The sequence below is a fragment of the Puccinia triticina genome, chromosome 2A (assembly GCF_026914185.1).
Source record: "Puccinia triticina chromosome 2A, complete sequence".
Taxonomy (NCBI): domain Eukaryota; kingdom Fungi; phylum Basidiomycota; class Pucciniomycetes; order Pucciniales; family Pucciniaceae; genus Puccinia; species Puccinia triticina.
Window position 1 is genome coordinate 6,726,716 of NC_070559.1, and position 21,003 is coordinate 6,747,718.

The 21,003-nt window shown below is 49.2% G+C and overlaps 3 protein-coding genes across 3 annotated transcripts; 2 read left to right on the top strand and 1 right to left on the bottom strand.

The window, feature by feature from the left end:
* Nucleotides 1–1,699: 1,699 nt before the first annotated feature.
* Nucleotides 1,700–2,633, top strand: PtA15_2A715 (uncharacterized protein; the record flags this gene model as incomplete). The annotated part of the gene is made up of 4 exons (XM_053166764.1): nt 1,700–2,009; nt 2,074–2,195; nt 2,301–2,462; nt 2,547–2,633. The coding sequence occupies 4 exons, from the start codon at nt 1,700–1,702 to the stop codon at nt 2,631–2,633; spliced, it is 681 nt and encodes a 226-aa protein (XP_053017953.1).
* Nucleotides 2,634–9,461: 6,828 nt separating this feature from the next.
* PtA15_2A716 (uncharacterized protein) lies at nt 9,462–9,736 on the top strand (the record flags this gene model as incomplete). Its single annotated transcript, XM_053166765.1, has 2 exons — nt 9,462–9,601; nt 9,691–9,736. 2 exons carry the CDS (start codon nt 9,462–9,464, stop codon nt 9,734–9,736), a joined length of 186 nt encoding a protein of 61 aa, XP_053017954.1.
* A 487-nt stretch (nt 9,737–10,223) lies between these two features.
* PtA15_2A717 (uncharacterized protein) lies at nt 10,224–10,919 on the bottom strand (the record flags this gene model as incomplete). The annotated part of the gene is made up of 2 exons (XM_053166766.1): nt 10,224–10,618; nt 10,700–10,919. The coding sequence occupies 2 exons, from the start codon at nt 10,917–10,919 to the stop codon at nt 10,224–10,226; spliced, it is 615 nt and encodes a 204-aa protein (XP_053017955.1).
* Nucleotides 10,920–21,003: the final 10,084 nt, after the last annotated feature.

Consider the following 21,003-nt stretch of genomic DNA (forward strand, 5'->3'; position numbering starts at 1 on the left):
CTATCATCGTTTTATCGGCCGGTCTTTTAGCCACGTTAACAGCCGGATTCACCGCGTCACTTGAAGAGGATCTGAGTATGTCTGGCTTGTCCGGTGCTGACAGAGACGTCGCGTCACCCATTTTCCCATAGAGCCTTAAGAAGAAGTCCGTTGATTTCTTGTCACCTTTTTCAAAGGCCGCAGTTGCCCCCTCCCAAATCTCTTGGCGATCGGTCTTGTCTTGAATAGATTTATCCGAGACTGGGTTGGATATGTTGATGGATTCAGAAGTGTTTAAGACCGTCCCATCAACTCTGGAGACTTCAGGTTCTTTAGGAGGTTCTGTGACATTAACTGCTCCTGGTTCGATGATCAACGGCAAGTTCGATAATATGGATCGGTATCTGGAAGCCGTGTCCCGATCTTGACCGTCCTTCAATGGGTTAGGGATTTCTGTATGAAATCAAGCAAATTACGATTCATTGACAAATTATAATCCATCATTATTAACATCATATCGAGCAATTTACGATTGATTACACATATCGAAAACCATCTCAGCAACTTTGAGAATGGCTAACATTTTGAAACTATCTTCACTGTTCGTATCATGGGACAACGCGGTCTCCTTCCCGAGTGGTTCACCTTCAAAGACGCGATGGATGGCATAAAATAACACCGTATGTATCAGCGCTAAACCATCTACTCAGGTTGCATGAATATCTCCTAGGAGAACTAACTACTTAAGTTCTCCTGTTCACGTCTCTCTTCATCGACCAGTATCGGTAAGCCTCGATCTTCAGACATTTCCGATGTGGCCGTAATCTGACCTTGACCTGCTGATGCGGCTTGGTTCTCGGGTGATCTGTTAAGTCGCTTGTTTGCACGTTTAACCATTTCTTTGACCATGTCCTTCAGTAAATGTGATGCTACGAGTTCAGAAGATGAAAGCGACGTTACTAGTTCGGAATTGATTATGTGATTATTGTCTTGACGATATAATTCAGTTTGAAAAGATTTTGAAAAGGAAACTGCCGGTGCAGAGCCGATGAGTTTCAGAGAGATGATGGAGAGAGCTTGGGAGGAGTCTTTGTGCGGGGACAGGCGAGTCTCAAGGAGCTAGATTATGAAGGTTGTTGTGACTGGCGCATGAGCCCGGTCTCAAACCTAATTGCTCATAATCTAGCCTCGACTCCCCCGGCCTGGCCTGGGCGCCCTCCTTCGCGTGCTTGGACCTAGGCGACCTCCCCCTGCGGGTCCGGTCTCTGTCCAGCCATGTAGCTGTCATGAGAGTGACAACTCTGTGAACCCTCTGCACAGTCACCGTGTACGTGACATGTACCACTCGGGGGGGGGGGGGGGGGGGGGGGCGACCCGCGCCCGCCCGATTATCAATGGGGCCGGGCCAACATTGCAAATATCACAGAACAAGGGCGGCCCGCTGCCAGCCCAAGCCCGGGGGAGTAGATCGGCCCGTCATCAGGCCCGCCCGAGCAGCTTCTCTACAGGCTGCCGGGGCGGCCAATGAATACATCGCGTTCCGTTCCCAACCTGATTATTAACCTCATACAAAAACATAAATACTGCACCAACTCCGCCGTATAAGAAGGGAAGTGGCATGGAGGTAAGCACAGTTTCAAGTCAATCAACTCACCTTATACTTCGCTCGGGTACTCATAACCTCAAAACCCCACATTGAATTCTTTTTGATGCGTGTAATATGGTCAACACCGATGGAACGATACAGTCCGTAAACCGATTTCTGTACGGCCCAAGCCCGGAAGAAAGGGTCCGGAAATGGCAGGCGAAGATCCGGACAGAAGAGAGGCAGATGGACCGCGAGATCCGCGGGATCGAAACCGCCCAGAATAAGGTGAAGATCCAGCTCAAACAACTAGCCTCGAAGAACGACCTCAAGAACTGTAAGCTTTTGGCTAAGGAAATCGTCAGGAGTAACAAACAGAAAGACCGTTTGTTCACCTCCAAAGCTAGACTCAATTCTATTCGGATGCAACTTCAACACCAACTTGGTTGGTCGGCCACTGTCCCTAATCTGAAACCTCTCAGAAAACTAATGATTGTAGACTGGTTCAGCTACCCTGAAGATTTCAGGCACACTACAGAAGTCGACCGAGATTATGAAGCTATCCAACTCACTCATGAAGCTGCCTGAGCTGAATAAAACCATGCAGGAGATGTCGCAAGAGATGATGAAGGTCAGCCCCACGAATCCCCTCCATGTCAATGTCCTCTGATTAACCCCAGAGAGCTGAAAGCCAGAGGCACCGAATCTCGGATATGTATTCGTGTTTATTCTTTAGGCTGGAATTATGTCTGAGATGGTCGAGGATGCTATCGATACGCTGGACGAAGACGAGGAGGAGTTAGAGGAAGAAGCCGAAGCGGAAGTCCAAAACGTACTGTTCAATATTACTGACGGCAAGCTGGGCCAGATGGGTTCTGTAAGCAGCAAACTGCCTCAGGTACGTCTTGAAGAATCTCTCCCTCTCACCCCTTTCTCTTCACGCGATTCCCTCACCGACTCGAAGTGTTCCTCTCATCATCAGCCCGAGCTTTCCGAACCTGCTCAAGAAAACGACCTGGAAGATGTCGAAAGGATGCAGGCCCAACTGAACGGCCTTCTCCAAAGCTAAACATTGCTATCCCTCTCTCACGAGCGTAACAATCCCCACACGCACCACTGAGAGTCATGAGGCAAGTGTAACAAAGTCCGTGGCACTGCCAAGCCATGCATAGGTATCAGCGGGGTTTATGACTAACAAGATGCTTGCACGAGATAATCTCTGAATTCACCGTAGTGTTTCTTTCTCCAGTTGTAAAATAGTACATCCATTTTCTCCCATTTTTATGTTATCCCAGCTGAGTGCTGGCATCTTGTCTGCAATCCTGCATGTATGGCTTACCCCCAGTATTTTTTGTTGTTTTGCTATCTTTTGTTGAAATCATTAACTTGATGAAGTCTTGTGGGTCCCTCAAAAGCCAGTTGACTGGATCAGAATGCTGCTGACAAAAGATTATGGACAAAGGCTTTAGAACAGAGGACCCAGATGGAAGAGAGTGGTGTACAATGTGCAATAATTGATTGCTGCTTGCCATGCCACCCTGATAATGTGGAGCTAAGCAACTGGACAAGGGACTTTCGAGGAAATTTCGACTCCTTGCTTTGAAAACCAACAATCCAGCGAGGTTGACAAGATTGCTGATGGAGGTAACGTATGTATTTGCGGGCTTCTTGCCGTTACCGGTGTGAGAATAAAAGCTGGTATGTCGGTGGAAATGTCCGCTAACCACCTTTTTCAAGAATATTAGTGTCCCGGCTGTGTGATTGTCGGTGACTCGGCTCCGCACTGCTACTTTCCGCTAGCCTTCAGCGCTCCTCTCTGATCAGCCTGATCTATAGCATAATAATCCACAAGTGAATAAAGCTCCGCACTCCGTAAGCACAGAATCCGCCGGTAACTTCTGAAAGTATAGATAAGGTCACAAATATATTTCCTAATACTCTGGTACGTCCGTAAGTTGTAAGTACAATAATTGAGTAATCCCCCAGATGATAGGATAAGGAAAGAGAAGAGAAATCCATGAGCCCCTTTTTCCTGTCCTTCCCTCCACGCACATAGCCGTTCCCACCCAATCCCTCACATCTGACACTTTCCCGCACTAGTCCTCCAGCTCTGCCCGCTCTTCCGCATGTCACTCTCTCCTCCCCAGTTGTCAGCTCCTCAGCTCAGTACTCCCCAGTTATTTACATACCACCTTCACACTTACCATCACATCTATACCTCACCACAACCCTCATATTTGCAAATAACCACTGAACTCACTCTCAACTCTCACATATCTGTTGTCCAACAACTTCATCTGGAACTAGACCAGACCCTATCACTTGATTAAAACTTGCCAAGCATAGCTTGGTGGGTCTTGTTGACTGATAGCATAGAAGGGCAGAGTTTGCACCTCCATCATCCCCTTCTCCATTCAGCAAAAGGGTTTCACAACTGCTTCTGAGTCTTACACCGGTCCGCGTGTGACTTTCCGTTCCTAGCGTGCTTTTCTGACATCATCCTCAGTGCTTATGTCACCGGAAAGCACTCTGCCTGAGCCGCTCTGTGCATTCCCACCCGCACTATCCCCGAGTGGACATTATACCACGCTTGCCTATATAAATCACCACACCAGTTGCTTGCAATTGATTAGGTTTCAGCAACCCGCAGCTATGATTTATGTATGCATTAATTATGTATGTCCTCCTGCCCACAGAGCACCCTCCCGCACGCCCGATGCCAGAGATCAGGGTATGTACAACCCCCCCTCTCATGTCCACCCAGGTCCACCCTTTTCCACCCATTGCAAAACGCAATCTATTTATGTACCACCTCAAAATGATGTCCAACTTCTTCCCTCTCCACGGTTCTTAACGTCCTAACAAATTACCCCAGCGTCCAAAAGTGGAAAACACAGCTGATTACCAAAATGTACAACACTCCTGCCGATCCTGCCAATTTTTTATCTAGTAAAGGTGAGCTTTTTTCTATTGACCTTCTTCAATTGTGCCTTTTCTATACATGACACTATGAAAAAAACTCAAGAAAGTGCTGGCAGTTGACATGCAGCATACTCAAGTTCATTTCTAGCTGATACCAGGCTCATACATATGAATCCTAGGTGGTACACCCTGGAATTTTTGGAAGATCCTCAGCTTTAGTCTACAGTGCACAACACACTAGACTGAGTTAAAAACTAAGTCTGAGGTGCACGGATTTCCTGAGGCAAATGCTCAGCTGGGAGCACACTTGCCCCTCCTGCACAACAAGGTCATCCATACTGGCCCTTGTTGACCAACCCCTGGGATGAATGCCCCCCATATCAGCAAGAATACGCGCCCGTGTTGACTAGGAGGATGCCCACGCCCATCCCCTTCAAAAAAGGGTGTGTTGAGGGGCATGCCCTTGATTTCCCTGCTGTACACTTCCACATACGCCCAGCGGGGGCGTGTAGGGGCGTGCGAGGCCAGCTCGCCAAGAGAGACAGAGCTGGTATGTGTATACCAGCTCGCCGAGAGGGCAGAGTTCTTGGCGAGCTGGTATACAGATACCAGCTCACCAAAAGAGGAGCTCGCCGGGAGGAGAGTCCCTCTCGGCGAGCTGGTATGCACATACCAGCTCACCGAGAGGAGCTCGCTGGGAGGAGAGCCCCTCTCGGCGAGCTGGTATACACATACCAGCTCACCGAGAGGAGCTCGCCGGGAGGAACTTCCCTCTTGGCCAGCTGGTATATTGTGTTTTTACTAATGCTTAGACTTTCCAAGCATTTTTGGATAGTAAAGTTATGGACTTCGGGCCCAGAATTGGCGCACAGCAGGCCACAGCACCCATTTAATCCCCGGGTTTCTGCCATACACAGCTCCGGGGGGGATCAATCTCACGCTGTGATTGGATGACCGGCTGAAGGCAGCTGTGCAGTCAGGAGCTGGCACCCATCATCCATCCCACCCAATATCCATCATCAATCCCACCCGATATCACCTATTCCAAGCGACACCACCCAAATCAACATGGATTACCAACGCCCCCACAGATCAATACTAACCATACCATGGTTTATTGCTATGCCGCGGAATCCAAAATCGCTCTGGTAGGCCGTGGTCCGTATGGCACAACAAGGTCTGTGCATTTTGTTTTTTATATGTCCACTTTGTGGACCCTGGCCGCTACGTTATCCAATTCTTATTACTGCAAAACCATGACTGGCACTTGAGTGGACCAATCTGATGTTTGTTGGTTTTTTTTTTTTAAAAAAAAGTGAATGTTGCAGGTGTCTCAATGCTCAACAGCCTTGTAGCTGGGGATATATGGGTCCCCTGGTCAGGCAAAACTCATTAAGAGCGTGATCGGAGCACTTGACTATGTCAAATACTGATGGTCCAGCGATACAACGATGGACGACAAGCCGGACGCTTTCCCAATGGGCTCGTTGACTTTGGACTGTTTGACGCGTTCGCCTCAGCAGCCCAGTGCACGCTGACTTCCCACCCTAGCGGCCGACAGACACGATCAACTCATCTCCGCCTTGCAGCGTAGTCATCCCCGTTCGCGCGCTTGGTAGCAGCCCGGCTCCTCTCAACAAAGCTCACACTCTTTGGCCAGTGTTACTCCGCTTAGCTCACCCACCCCGCTCTCCCGGTAATATACCTCCAACCCCGGCGAGTACGACCGCTTTCCTTCTCAGCTCTGCCTCCAGGCAGCCAGCAGGCTCCGGGCTCAATGCCTTCTTGGCCGGCTTTCGACGCGCGAACGACGAGATCATCTCTGGGAAGGAGGAGATGATGACCGTAGAGCTTGGAGGTGTCACATGAAGAAGAATATGCCGTTTTGATTCTCCTTTTGGAGATGGATAGTTTCTTTTATGTTGCAGCCTATCAAAGCCCTTCGGATCAGCAAGAAAAAAACCCAGTAATATGATTGATATTGATAGATTTGTGATGTAGCTTGAAGTAGATGGATAAGAAGCAATGAGCCAAAGAAATAGAAACCATCTTGATAATGTGTGATAGATCTGAGCAGTACAAGATAGAAAAAAACTTAAGGCGATCTAATTTAACTCATCAATACATTCTGTAAACTGGGGTAAGATACTGTTGATAAGATGCAGAGGAAAAAATTTAGGCAGCACAGATGAAAACGAGATCTGGCTATTGAGAGGCCAAATGTTCTTCAAACTTGAATATATTATCTTTTAATTGACCAATGATTATGCTTAAGCCCCATTGACTCCTCTGCTTGCGAGTACCTAGGATGATTGACATCCTTTTCATCAAGGATTGTAATCACTTCTCTGTGTTTTTTGGGACAAAATATAATGGCACATGAGAGGCACCACCAGTAGGATATGAAAACGAGCGACCCACGGAGGGGCAGGAGAGCTTTGAACGGATTCCCTCTCCGAAAGGGAATGTGTGTCTCACAACCCCAGCGCGTGTTGGCAAGATTATTTTTGTTATTTTGGGATGGCGAGTGGGCCCGATGGGAGGGCAAATACACACGATGGACACCAGACTTCCCGCCCCTCTTCAAGGCGAAAAAAGGGAAAAAAGGAAGAGGAGATCAGGACTTCTTTTGTTTTTTCGAGGGCGGCAAGTCGGAGCTAAATCCGACGAGCAGCCCAGCAGCGGAAGAGAGGCCGTGAGTGACGAGATGAGAGCGAAGGGGCGAGGAGGTCAGACAAGTGCGGCGTACCTGGCTCCCGAAGCTTTGTTCTTCTTGGACGACGGGGCTGGCGCTTTGGCCGCAGCGCTGTCGCCCTCATCCTCCGACTCCGAATCGTCCGAGTCGGAACCTGCGATCCAATCCCCATAAATCAAAACACATCGTGCGTCAGTCCAAGGCATGAATCTCTGGGTTTTTTCGCGGGGGCAAAGGATGGGTGTTGACCTCCGTAGTTTGAGTCGAACTCTTCCGCGACATCCGAGTCGTCCGATCCGCCATGAAAACTTGCATCATCTGCCCAAAAAAAGCATTAAGGGATATGAGCAGGCGTGGGGCAGGGTACAAAGACTGCAAAAAAAAGCTTACCAGATTCGTCGTCATCATCGTTGGCGTTTGCGGCTGATGTTGAAGCCTTCGGCTTTGATTTGCCCTTCTTATCTCTGCCACCGCCCCCATCCTCATCGTCGTTATCGTCGTCATCATCGTCGTCGTCGTCGTCGGAGAGGGGCCCGACGGCGGCGCTCAAGACGTCCTCGTTCATCTCGTTCTCGATCTTCTTGCCCTTGGTGTCGAAATAACTCTCGATGACCGGATGCTCCTCGCGACTCAGACTCGAGAACTGAAGATCCACCTCGTCCTTCTTCGTCAGCACCAGGTCGAACGTCCGGCCCGATTGCAAGGCCCATCCTACTCGTGCAAACTTCACCGAATGCAGATCGGCTAGGTTGATCAGGATCGGCTGCTTCGATATAAATAACACAAATTTGTCAAGGAAGTACAGCAATCCTTCGTTCGCGTTCATGTTGCATTTCACTGCTGCTTGTCCATTTGCACTGAAGAGAAGAGGGAGTTGTCAATCTATGTGGTCAGATCGGGACCGGAGCAGGAAGATCCTCACCTGAAAAAGTTGGGGGGAAGATGATCTTCTTCTTAGCCAATCCTTTGAAGACAATCGAGACGACTTCATGAGCTGAGCCTTCAAGCTTATTATGAGACTGTTGAAAGTCTCTATTCAACAAATCTCTACAAGCCGCAAAAGCACATAGTCAAGGTGTTCAGCGTCTCCTGAACAAGATGAAAATTTCTTGGGAAGCTGGCTCGGAGTTGATAAAAGATAATCCAATCAGCAGAGTTGATGGTGACAGTGTAACATTCCGTTGACAATTTTTCCATCGAAGGTAGCGGAGGTGTTGGGCATTCAGACTGGCTTCATGCAGGTAGCTGCATGAAGAATTAGAGAAAAATAATAAGCAACAATCACAATCCAGTCAATAATGAGCTTGTGAGAATTAAGAAAAAAAGACCGACCGGCAAGGCGCAAATCGGATCAAATTGACTGGAAGCGGGTTCTTCCTGGCAAAAGGATTGTGACCAAGGAACACTGGAAACCGGTATTGATGGGACTCGTTTTGGCCAGGGAATGGTGGCGGATGAGAGGAGCTGTTGACCATGCGGTTGATTGAAGCACAGGATTAGTGGCTGCTGTGGCCGCCATGATTGTTGATGTTGATGACAACAGATCATGGCTTTCGAGGGAAGACAAAAATGTGGAACCTAAAATTCATATTTGATGATTTTGGTGAACCTTGCTGAAAAGCAGTCCAACCATTCATAAAAACACAATACATATACCAGCTTGCCAAGAGGAGAGTCCCTCTCGGCGAGCTGGTATACACATACCAGCTCGCCGGGAGGAGCTTCCCTCTCGGCGAGCTGGTAAACATACATATACCAGCCCGCCGGGAGGAGCTTTCCTCTCGGCGAGCTGGTATACACATACCAGCTTGCCGGGGGGCAAGTTCCTCCCGAGTTCCGGCGAGCTGGTGTATACATATACCAGCTCGCCGGGGGCTATCCCTCGCACGCCCCTCACACCCCTTCTGGGGCGTGCACGCCCAAAAATGGGCGTGCATAGGAAAAAAAGGGTGTGCCGCCCCTCTTGCCCTTCTTCGAAGGGCATGGGCATTGGCGTGGGGGACATGCGTTTATCAACGCCTCTCCCGGTCGACATTGTACGACATTGTATTGAGTGCCGACCGGGAGAGGCGTTGATAAACGCATGTCCCCCACGCCAATGCCCACGCCCTTTGAAGAAGGGCAAGAGGGGCGGCACACCCTTTTTTTCCTATGCACGCCCATTGTCGGGCGTGTACAGGCGTGGACGTGCACGCCCCGGAAGGGGTGTGTAGGGGCGTGCGAGGGCACCTGTGGCCACCCCTAAACCCTATACCCAGCGTGGACCCCCCTCGCGCTCTCATGCATCCCATACCATCACTCGACGCGCCAAAACCAAAAATCTCTGGCGTCCCTGGCTTCTCCAGCATCCCTGGTCATTCCGCATCCTCAAAAATTAATTCCAAGTCCACTCGAGCGCTTGGAGTCACTCACCTGGCCCAGTAAGTCCCTACAACACATTACACCTCTACTAACCCCACATCACACCCCTTGTAGCTGACATCACCACCCGGCCTATCTACATAATCAGCACCAATCACGCCTACTGCAGCTCAGCTTACCGCACACCCTATTGATTTCTGCAACACCAGAGCTCAACCTCACACACCACCCAGGCATCAAGCATACGGCGCTTGCTCGATGGCGGGGATCGTCTCAAACCAGTCATCTATCCACCGAACCCAGCCTGTTGACCAAAAAACAACCCGCTTGCTTGAATCGGACAACCCCGCCGACTACACGCGCTCTGCTTTTCGATCCTCCTCTACGGCCAGCTTCAGCAGCTCTATCAAACAACCCCGCCAACTACTCACTGCTCTGCTTTTTGCTCTCCTCAATCTTCAGCACCTTGCTCGTCCCCCCCCCCCCCCCCCCCCCCCCCCGCCACCATATCTCATGCCCGAATCCTCCCCTACGGCCAGCTCCAGCGGCTCTATCAACTCATTTGCTAATTGCATACATCTTAGGCATAGCTCGTCATAACAACCCATTACTTTCCTTTGTTTGTTGTTGAACATATTTTTTTTCAAAGTAAATGATAATCACAATGACAAGCATAAAATTTCAAGCTGTAGAATTGGTTTGGAAGACGGATCCATCATCCGCATTGTCGAGATCCTCACCATCATCAACTAATTTGTCCAAAACAGCATCTTCCAAGGCATCGTCTGTCCTTTCTGTATCATTGCTGCTTCCTCCCAGTCGCACTTTCCTGATTTGATCCACAAATTTATTCCATGTGTCAAGAAAGGCAGCATTTTGGGCTGGCTGACAGTGTTGCCACAGCCATGTGACATCTTCAGACCATCCTTTGACTAACTCGCAATGCGAAAGAAGTTGACGGTTGACTTCATTCCTGATAACTTTGACTGAATCCCTTTGAGTTACACCTGTTAGTTTCTGTTTGTCTATGTGATCTGCGGCCACTTCTGGATCACCAACTTTCAGGACAGAAATCCCTGGTAATAATTGCCAAAATCACATTATTAGAGATAAAGAAACAGTAGTGCAAAAATGACCAACAGGATCAACCAGCTTACGTTCTCCCATGTAAGCAAGACTGTTTACAAGGGTATTGTGAAACTCAATTGCCCAAGACATTGCACGAACTAGTTCTTGGGCAATGAGCTCAAATTCTTCTTGAACCCGACTCAGTACAAGTACACAGTGTATACCCTCCCGTACATTCGGATCAATCACCCATGGTGCGTCCGAATGATAAAACAAACCATCGTTCCAAAGCGCGTTTTCCAACGGCATTGTACTTAGCTTCTCGTAAGTTAGCAGGTCGTCTTCTTGCACGTCGGATCCCAGTCAATTGGGGTATTTGAGCTTATACTTTGAGTATTCGTCATTGTAAGCTGTGATCAACTTGACAATCGCAGGTCGCCGGGCGTTGATTGCTTTGAACACTTTCTGCTTGAGCTTTGTTCCCAAGCGTGAGCCGGTATGTTTAGCATCAAGTAGTGGCTGCCTCTCGGCCCGCAGATGAACAGCTTGGAAAAATAATTCCGATTTGGCATGCCAGAGCAAGAGCCGCATCTTTTGCTCTTTGACTAGACTTGCCCAGCATCAGTTAATAAATCAAATGGAACCAAAGTCAAGTGGTAGGCAGAAAGCTGACCATTTTCCGCAGGTATGTTTTTTCCTGATAATTGTTCCATTTCCTCCTGTAGCTTCTTGGATTCAGTCTCAATTGAGTCTATCAGCTCCCGGACTTCCAACTCGGAGGCCAAGAAAATTCTTGGGTTACGTAAACGATTCCTGCGATGAAATTGGTTAGTAACCACTGCCAGCATTTAAGCCTCGGATGCGTGCATCCCCGTTAATCTGGAATGCACACAACTGATTTAACATTGGTTGCGCGCATCCGATGCAATCAGCATCCGAGTTGATATTGGGGGACAGTAACCCGAGGGTTTGGCCACCTGATTCAAACTCGGCTGGTCCGCGGCCAAGCCAAAACCGGCAGGCTGTCTGACCGACGAATCAAATTCCTCGATCAGTGGCCAGCCGAGTTAACCTCGGCCGCCACCAACCGAGCAATGGAAGCTCGGTTGACAGTTCAAGCGAGCTTTCATATGATATGAAAGCTCGGTTACGGACCCACCGAGTAAAATGAATATCGGTGGGTCAATCACCGATGATTTCAAATCATCGGTGGGTAAATCACCAATGATTTCGAATCATCGGTGGGTCAACAGCCGATGATTTTGAATCATCGGTGGGTCAACAGCCGATGATTTTGAATCATCGGTGGGTCAACAGCCGATGATTTTGAATCATCGGCTGTTCCACCCTCCTCGGAGAACTTTCCCGGGGAGGAGCCCTCCGGCAGATAGCACGTCGAGCCACAGTGGCCGGAGCAGTCTGCTCGCCGGTCCAAGCAGACTGCTCAGACTGGCGAGCAGTGCTGCCCGATCAACTACAGGTACCTGCTCGGCGAGCAGGTCAGCCTGCTTGCCAAGCAGGTACTTATACCCGCTTCGCCAGCAGGTTAACCTGTCAAGCTGCTGGCCGAGTAGGTCGACCTGCAGGCCAAGCAGGTTCAGGTACCTGGTCAGCGAGCAGGTCAACCTGCAGGCCAAGCAGTTAGAAGTACCTGCTCGGCGAGCATGCTGACCTACTTGCCGAGCAGGTAAAAACTCTTTTACCTGCTCGGCCATCAGGATTACCTGCTCGCCGAGCTTGTACGGTTACAGGTACTTGCTCCGACTCGGCCAGTAGGTCAACCTGCTGGCCAGGAAACAGTACCTGCTCGGCGAGCAGGTTGACCAACTCGCCGAGCAGGTAAAAGTTCGCCGAGCGGGTACTTTTAGCTGCTCGGCCGTCAGGATGATCTGGTCGCCTGGTTACAGGTACGTACTCCGTCTCGGCCAGCAGGTCATCCTACTGGCAAGGAGGTAACGGTACCTGCTCGGCGAGTAGGTTGACCTACTCGCCGAGCAGGTAAAAAGTCGCCGAGCAGGTATTTTTACCTGCTCGGCCATCAACCTGGTCGCCGGGCGGGTACAGTTACAGGTACCTGTTTCGGCTCGGCCGGCGGGTCATCCTGCTTGCCACGCAGGTAACAGTACCTGCTCGGCGAGCTTTTACCTGCTCGGCCATTAGGATGACCTGCCCGCCAAGCAGGTGCTTTTACCTGCTTGGTAAGCAGGTTGACCTGCTCTGCAAGCAGATAGCTGTAGCCGCTTCGAAGCGGGAAGAAGTACCTGCTCGGCGCTGTTACTTGCTTGGCCAGTTGACCTGCTGGCCGCGCCGGAGCAGGTACCTGTAACTGTACCTGCTCGGCGAGCGGTTCATCCCGATGGTCGAGCAGGTAAAAGTACCTGCTCGGCGAGCTTTTACCTGCTCAGCGAGCTTTTACCTGCTCGGCGAGTATGTGAGTCATAACCTGCCAGTGCTAGCCAATTCCTGAGAGCAAAACTCCGCAGGCAAACTGCTAAAACTGCTAAAGCAGTTTTCCTGGGAGCAAAACTCCACAGGCAAACTGCTAAAGCAGTTTTCCTGGGAGAAAAACTCCACAGGCAAACTGCTAAAGCAGTTTTCCTGGGAGAAAAAATCCACAGGCAAACTGCTAAAGCAGTTTTCCTGGGAGAAAAACTCCACAGGCAAACTGCTAAAGCAGTTTTCCTGGGAGAAAAACTCCACAGGCAAACTGCTAAAGCAGTTTTCCTGGGAGAAAAACTCCACAGGCAAACTGCTAAAGCAGTTTTCCTGGGAGAAAAACTCCACAGGCAAACTGCTAAAGCAGTTTTCCTGGGAGAAAAACTCCACAGGCAAACCACTCAAGCAGTTTTCCTGGGAGCTCAACCACACTTGCCCGCCCACCTCCTTAAATGAAGGGCTCGTGTAAAATCCCATGCTCCATGCAGGTTTCAAAACTCAATCACTTAAATCTCTTGACTTGCAACCTTCATCCCTGGCCCCTGCTCCCGCCTAAATCAGTAGAGAACTGGAATGAATCAATCTTCTCTTGAGCTCTTTAATCTCCCATTTACGTTTTGCTACATCTTAACACGTGCTCCTGATCCGCCCACAATTTTACCACCATCAGATGAATAGGGGAATCCTGCCACTGCAGCTGACTACTGTGGTGGTATATGTTGGCAAGCAGTTAAGAATTTCCACTCACTGCAGCGAAAATGGAAAGCAGCACACAGCTGAGTATAAGGGTGAAAGCGCTGTGAGACTCCAAAAGCGGTTTGCACCTCTTATGGCTGAATTTAGAGAAGTATGTGTGGGGAAACCCCTGCTTCTCTGAAAGACAAAGACTGACAACACCCCCAGCTAGGCTGGAAGCAAGAAGACAGTGGTCTAGTGTAGTTGAATACTTTTCTTACAAGTGACGCACAATGTACTGTGTATTGCAAGATATAAAGCTAGTATTTTATTATGTGGCAGAGAGTGTGAGGGTGACAATTTATTTGAATCTCGTGGGGGGAATGATCTCCTTGATTGGATGCCATTCCATGGATGGGGGGAAAAGGAAGAGAGAGCCCCTCCTTATATAGGAAAATGTGAGGCATTTGTGCTGGTGGTCTATGTACATGAGGGGTTTTGGCTGGTGTGCCTTTACAAATGCTGTGCAAATACAACTATGTACAGTGTGGCAGTGTAGACATGAGCAAATTTACCTGGTGATCTAGTTACAAGTGTGGCTTACACAGCCCTCTGGTTGCTATGGAGTCTTCTCAAGTGACCCGCACAGCTTTCTGCATTGCTGTGTAGTCTGCTTGAGTGACTTGCACAGCCCCATGGTTACTATGCCGCTTTATTAATGTGGCTTGTGGTTGCTAGGTTACTGTAATAAGTGGCTTGTGGTTGCTACACAGCCACATCTGAGGCTGGCTGGTTGCTATGTAGCCGCATATATACACACATATATATGTAAAACTGTGTATGTAAGCTGAAGGGAGTGTGTGTATCCCTAGGTGGTGTAATGTAACAGTACATATGTAAACTAGAAATTTTTGAATTTTTCCATCCGGAACCAAAGCATCTACCACAGCGCTGCACTACAACAAGCGCTGTGGAACTACTCTTGGGATGAATAGAGCTGGAGAGGCAATGGTGCTTTAATGGGCTGCCTCTCTGGGAACAAGAAAAAGATATAAGAGTGTGGACTCTTATGGAAAGAAGCAGTTCGCTTGTGGAGTTTTGCTCCCAGAGCAGGTAAAAGCTTGCTGAGCAGGTAAAAGACCGCCGAGCAGGTACTTTTACCTGCTCAACCATTGGGATGAACTGCTCGCCGAGCAGGTACAGTTACAGGTACCTGCTCCGGCGCGTCCAGCAGGTCAACTGGCCAAGCAAATAACAGCGCCGAGCAGGTAATTCTTCCCGCTTCAAAGCGGCTACAGCTATCTGCTTGCAGAGCAGGTCAACCTGCTTACCAAGCAGGTAAAAGCAACTGCTTGGCGGGCAGGTCATCCTAATGGCCGAGCAGGTACTGTTACCTGCGTGGCAAGCAGGATGACCCGCTGGCCAAGCCGAAACAGGTACCTGTAACTGTACCCGCCCGGCGACCAGGTTGATGGCCGAGCAGGTAAAAATACCTGCTTGGCGACCTTTTACCTGCTCGGCGAGTAGGTCAACCTGCTCACCGAGCAGGTACCGTTACCTCCTTGCCAGTAGGATGACCTGCTGGCCGAGAAGGAGTACGTACCTGTAACCAGGCGACCAGATCATCCTGACGGCCGAGCAGCTAAAAGTACCCGCTCGGCGAACTTTTACCTGCTCGCCGAGCAGGTACTGTTTCCTGGCCAGCAGGTTGACCTGCTGGCCGAGTCGGAGCAAGTACCTGTAACCATACAAGCTCGGCGAGCAGGTCATCCTGATGGCCGAGCAGGTAAAAGAGCTTTTACCTGCTGGGCGAGTAGGTCAGCATGCTCGCCGAGCAGGTACTTTTAACCTCTTTTAACTGCTTGGCCAGCTGATAGATAAATTCTTCAAGGAAGTTCTACAAGATGGCATCATGCGGCCATCAAAATTGCCCTGGTCAGCTCCCCTGATCCTGGTGAAAAAGCGGGATGGATCTTTGCAGGTGTGTGTATACTACCGTAAACTGAATTCACTAACAATCAAGAACTCATATCCGCTGCCAAGAATTGATGACACATACCAATTCTTAGAAGGAGTGTCTGTCTTCAGCTCTATTGATGCAAAGTCTGGCTTTTGGCAAGTAAAACTCTTGGATTGATCAATTGAAAAAGCAGCCTTCAGTACGCGCAACGGCGCGTACAAGTTCCTTGTTATGCCTTTTGGTCTCTGTAATGCCCAAAAACCTTTCAAAATATGATGAACTCAATTCTTTGGGAATGCCTAGGTAAATATGCTTTGGTGTATCTTGACAATGTCATTGTTTCTTCTAAATCTATGGAAGAACACAAGACCCATATGAAAAGGGTATTTGAACTGTTGAAAGAAAAAGACCTCGTAATCTCAGAGAAGAAATGCAAGTGGGCCAAGAAAATTCAAAAGTCAGAGGTCAAAGTAAGAAAACATTTGATCAAGAATGTGTTATTGAGCATGTATTGGGTGAGTATTTTGTAATAAAGTATGTATTGACTGTGTATAGATAAAAAAAATAAGGGGAAAGGGCTAGGCCTGGATGTCTTTACATTTTCTAACTCGTTTTCTTCACAACCTGTGCCAAAGTTAAGCAGTGCGAGATATCTCAAGGATTGATGTTTAGATAAAAGCTAATTCCCTATCCAATATTTCGGCAAAGTCAAAGCAAAACAGACCAGGAGTACCAATTCCACTCATTGAGCTGGAGCAACGTTGTGGGCGCAGCACAGCGGTTAGCGCTGCGCTTACCTGCAGTGCAGCAGGCGCAAAAAAGTGTGGAAGCACAGCATGCAGCGCCTTGGGAGTGTTGCACTGCACTTATTTTGCGGAATTAGTGCAATATTTGTGCTTTGCTTTTGCTTTATAGGCAGGGTAAGATGTGCGCAGCGGGAATCCGCTTGCCTGGCCGCTTTTTGGGTCAGCTGTGAAGCGCCCCCCACTGTGATTTTCTTAAACCACACTTTTTGAAGCAAAGATCAAAAGCACATGCAACATTGCTTGCTGTTGCCATCAGCTTCCACCGCCCCAGTTCACCTGGTGTTGCGCCCCTACCAGTAAGTCTGTCCATGATTTCCGCAGCCATCCTACTCCTACCAAAACACTAAGTCCGCAGGTACGGAACATGGCTCAAACCCCAGCTCCTTTGCACCCGTGTTGAGTCCCCAGGTCAGCAGCTTCTCTGATTGCCACTGCCAGGCTTCCCACATCCTGTTGTAGGTATGTAGTACTTTCAAGGTTTTCCTCAGCTTACATGTGAAATACATAAGCACACCTGCTTATCACCTCAGTTTCAATATTTAGAGCTTTTGTGCTCAGCAAGGGTGAAGCGCTGCACTTGACTACAGAAAGCACACCGTTTAGTGAAGCAAAGCCGGCCTGCCCTGCAGCCCCAGCACAATCAGCGCAAGCGCAAGCGGCCGCGCGCTGCGCTTGCGCTAAGCTTAGCAATTTCGTGCTTCTCTCCCAGAGCCATCAGCACAAGCAAAGCGGATTTGCGCTGCGCTTGACCTATTTTGCAGCATCAAAAGTGCCAAACCCGTCTTTTTGCCCGCTTTTGCGCGCTACGTAGTGCGCTGCGCAGCGGCACAAGCGCAGCGCAGCGCGGGAGAGGGCCCATTGGCAGGTGAATTGCCCACAGGTTGCACCTCCTTGCAGATGACCCACTGCAGCACCGCGGCATCTGTTTTTCCCCCATAAAAAAATTGGGTTTTTTTTTTTCTTGAATGTCTTTATTTCCACCTGTCACCCCCCTAAAAGTACCGGATATTAAGCGGTTTAAAAGCTCACATCAGCAATAAAAAAGAGGAATTCAGGGCTATATTCCGCGCTTTTAAAGCGCAAGCATGCCTCGCTATCGCTATAATTAGCGTTTATGCGCTTTTTGTGCGCTGAAAACATAAAAAGAGCAGGCCCCAAACCATTAAGCGCAAGCGCCAGCGGCCTAGCGCTTTAAATCAGTGAAGCAAAGCGGTGTAGCGTTGAATCCGGCGCGGCGCTTCAAGTTGTCCAACGGGGGGTTTGGGGTGTGCAGTGCTGCGAAGCACAAGGGCTTCGCAGGCAGCTGGAGCGGCACAGGGCCTTCATTTTTAAGCGGATGCGGAGCGGCGGAGCGCAGTGGCTAGGCGCGGAGCGTGCGGTCAAAGGCGGCGGAGCTGCGGCGTGCGGAGCAGAGCGGACTTTCTCAGTCCAGGCAGTGCAGCGCGGTGATTGGGGGAAGCCAGTGCAGCCGGAGCAGGTCACGTCAGCGGGCGTGGCTGTGGCCGAGGTGGTGTGTGGGATCTCAACACCGCAGGCTAGACAGGGGGGGTGGATGATGGATGATCAAAGGGCTGGTGGCTGTCTACGGCGAGCGGCGGAGAAGCATATGACAATGGGGGAGCGGAGGCAGGTGGTGTGTGTGGGATGGTAGGAGGAGTTTCTTTTCTACTGTTATTTGTTATTTCTATTTCTATTGGGTTATGACGTGTGGCAGAGTTTACTGGTTTCTACTTTCTACGGCGGAGAGGGGGGGATTTCTACTTATACAGTCACAGTTTCTTTCTTCCCCCCTCATCTTATCATCTCATTATTTTATGATTTAACTTACTCTTCCATGGATTATTGATCTGATCATAGATTTTGCTTTACTCTACGGTTTCTTGCTTATTTCTTGATGGATTGCGTTTTGTGGTGGTGTTTTCTTACGGCTTCTATGTTAGCTTTTACTGCGGTGGTTTACCTTACTTTTGTGGTGGATTCTTGTGGGTATTATTACTCTTTTTGCTTTATGGATTTCTTCCTTTACCTTCTGCCGATTTCTTCATGTGCTTTACGCGCAGGAGTTTGGATGTTCCCTCGACTACCTGGGATATATGTTGCGTAGAAGAGTCACTCCAGTCATTTTATACCGGAGCCCCACTTTCTTCTACCACAGCGGGGGCAAATCGTGCTGCACTTGTTGTAGTGCAGCGCTTCCACCCTTATACTCAGCTGTATGCTGCTTTCCATTTACGCTGCGGTGAGTGGAAATGCTACACTGCTTTCCAACATATACCAACACAGTAGTCAGCTGCAGTGGCAGGATTCCCCTATTCATCTGAAGGTGATAAAATTGTGGGCGGATTGGGAGCACGTGATAAGATGTAGTGAAACGTAAATGGGAGCTTAAAGAGCTCAGGAGAAGATTGACCCATTCCAGTTCTCTACTGATCTAGGCGGGAGCAGGGGCCAGGGATGAAGGTTGCAAGTCAAGATATTTAAGTGATTGAGTTTTGAAACCTGCATGGAGCATGGGATTTTACACCAGCCCTTCATTTAAGGAGGGGGGCAAGTGTCAGCTGGCTACTATGTCAGAGCCACTGTGACATTATATCAAAAGCAAACATGAAATATCATTACATAAGAAAGAGACATTATTACTGCTATTACTTATGATTCCACATTTAAAACCTGGAATATTATTCCATACTAGAGGCCAAGGCGGCTTCGCCGCTGCACTCCCAGGTCCCAGTATCTAAGATTTATGGAATATTTGTGGTACTCATGGAGTACTCTCTCAATTTTCTATTTATTATGATGCCACAATTATACCCCTAGCCTAAGTCTGAAAATCAAAATCCTCTTCCTCAGGATATACATACATACTTTGGAAAGAGATTAATTAAATTAGACATTGATCTGACCAGAGTACTGTTTTCAAAGTTTTTAATCCACAAGGAGGTGGAATATACTTCTATGATTGAGATCCCCAAGTTCTCTCAGGCTGGTCTTTAGGCTGTACAGTTGCACGCAGCATTCCACTGTACAAGGTTTTTGTCTGGTCCCAAATTTTGGGGTCCAAAACCTAAAAAATACAGTTTTTTCACATATTTTTGGGCGGCTGGGACATGGTATGGTGTCCTAGCTATGGTTTTACACCCACAAGACACTCCTCAAAGCACTGCATGACAGTTTCTGCCTTCATGTGTGGGTTTAGTGCCCAACCAGAAGGCAGAAGTATGGGTTTAGGAGCCCATACATATGTACTTATGCCCCTATTTGGGAGGTGGATCCCAAAATATGGGCTGTGAACAAAAAAAAATTGGCTGGACCAAATTGGTTGCCACTTTAGATTTGGAATCCACACACTCTTTATACTCTGTTAGAGTGCTGGACCCCCAACCCAGTTGGGGTTTCAATTTTTACGGGTAGCTCTGTACAGTAGAATGTTGCGCGCAACTGTAGATGTACCTTTGAATTGATATCAAATTAATATTCTCTGAATTAAAAGTAGGATAAGCCTAAATGTACTCCAAACTTGTACTAATTTTTGGCTTTGGGGGAGGTGGGTTAGGAAGATGGTACTCCAAAAAATCTGGAGGGCCTATTTTACTCTTAACTCCATGTTTGTTGGAGCACATGCCTCGGCACTCCAAAATACACCAAAATGGGATGCACTCCACCCTGATTTTGGCTTTGCACTCCAGTGTGCAAATATGAACTGGAGTGCCCACAGTAGTCATCAAGCAGGGCACACCCCACTTGATGACCAGCTAATGTGCAACTCTTCTCAATGAGCAGTACAGACCAGTCATTGAGAGGTGTGAGACCCCTCAATGGCTGGTACAGATCAGTCTTTGGGAGGTGTGAGACCTCGATGGCCGGTCCGACCGGTCATTGGGAGGTGAGAGATCAATGGCCGGCACGCGACCGGTCATCGTACTGCGGAGCCCCCCTGATGACCCCTTGATGGCCGGTCCGACCGGTCATCAAGAGGTGTGAGACCCCTCGATGACCGGTACCAACCGGCCATCAAGAGGTATGAGACCCCTCGATGGCTGGTCCAACCACTCATCGGGAGGTGAGGGACCCCTCGATGGCCGGCACTGATCTGTCATCGAGGTGTACTGTACTGCGGAGTCCCCTCAATGACTGGTACCGACCGGCCATCAAGAGGTATGAGACCCCTCGATGGCCGGTCCGACCAGTCATCGAGAGGTGTGAGACCCCTCAATGGCCGGTCCGACCGGTCATCGGGAAGTGAGAGACCCCTCGATGACCGGTCGGACCGACCATCGAGGGGTAATGTACTGTGGAGTCCCCTCGATGACCGGTACAGACCGGCCATCGAGAGGTATGAATCTCCTCAATGCCGGGCTGTTCCGGTCATCAAGAGGTGTTACCTCCCTCAATGACCGCACAGACCGGTCATCGAGAGCTATGACTCCTCTCGATGACCGGCACAGACCAGTCATTGGAGAGGAGGAGAATCTGCTCGAAGCCGGTCTGTACCGGTCATCGAGGGGACTCCACAGTG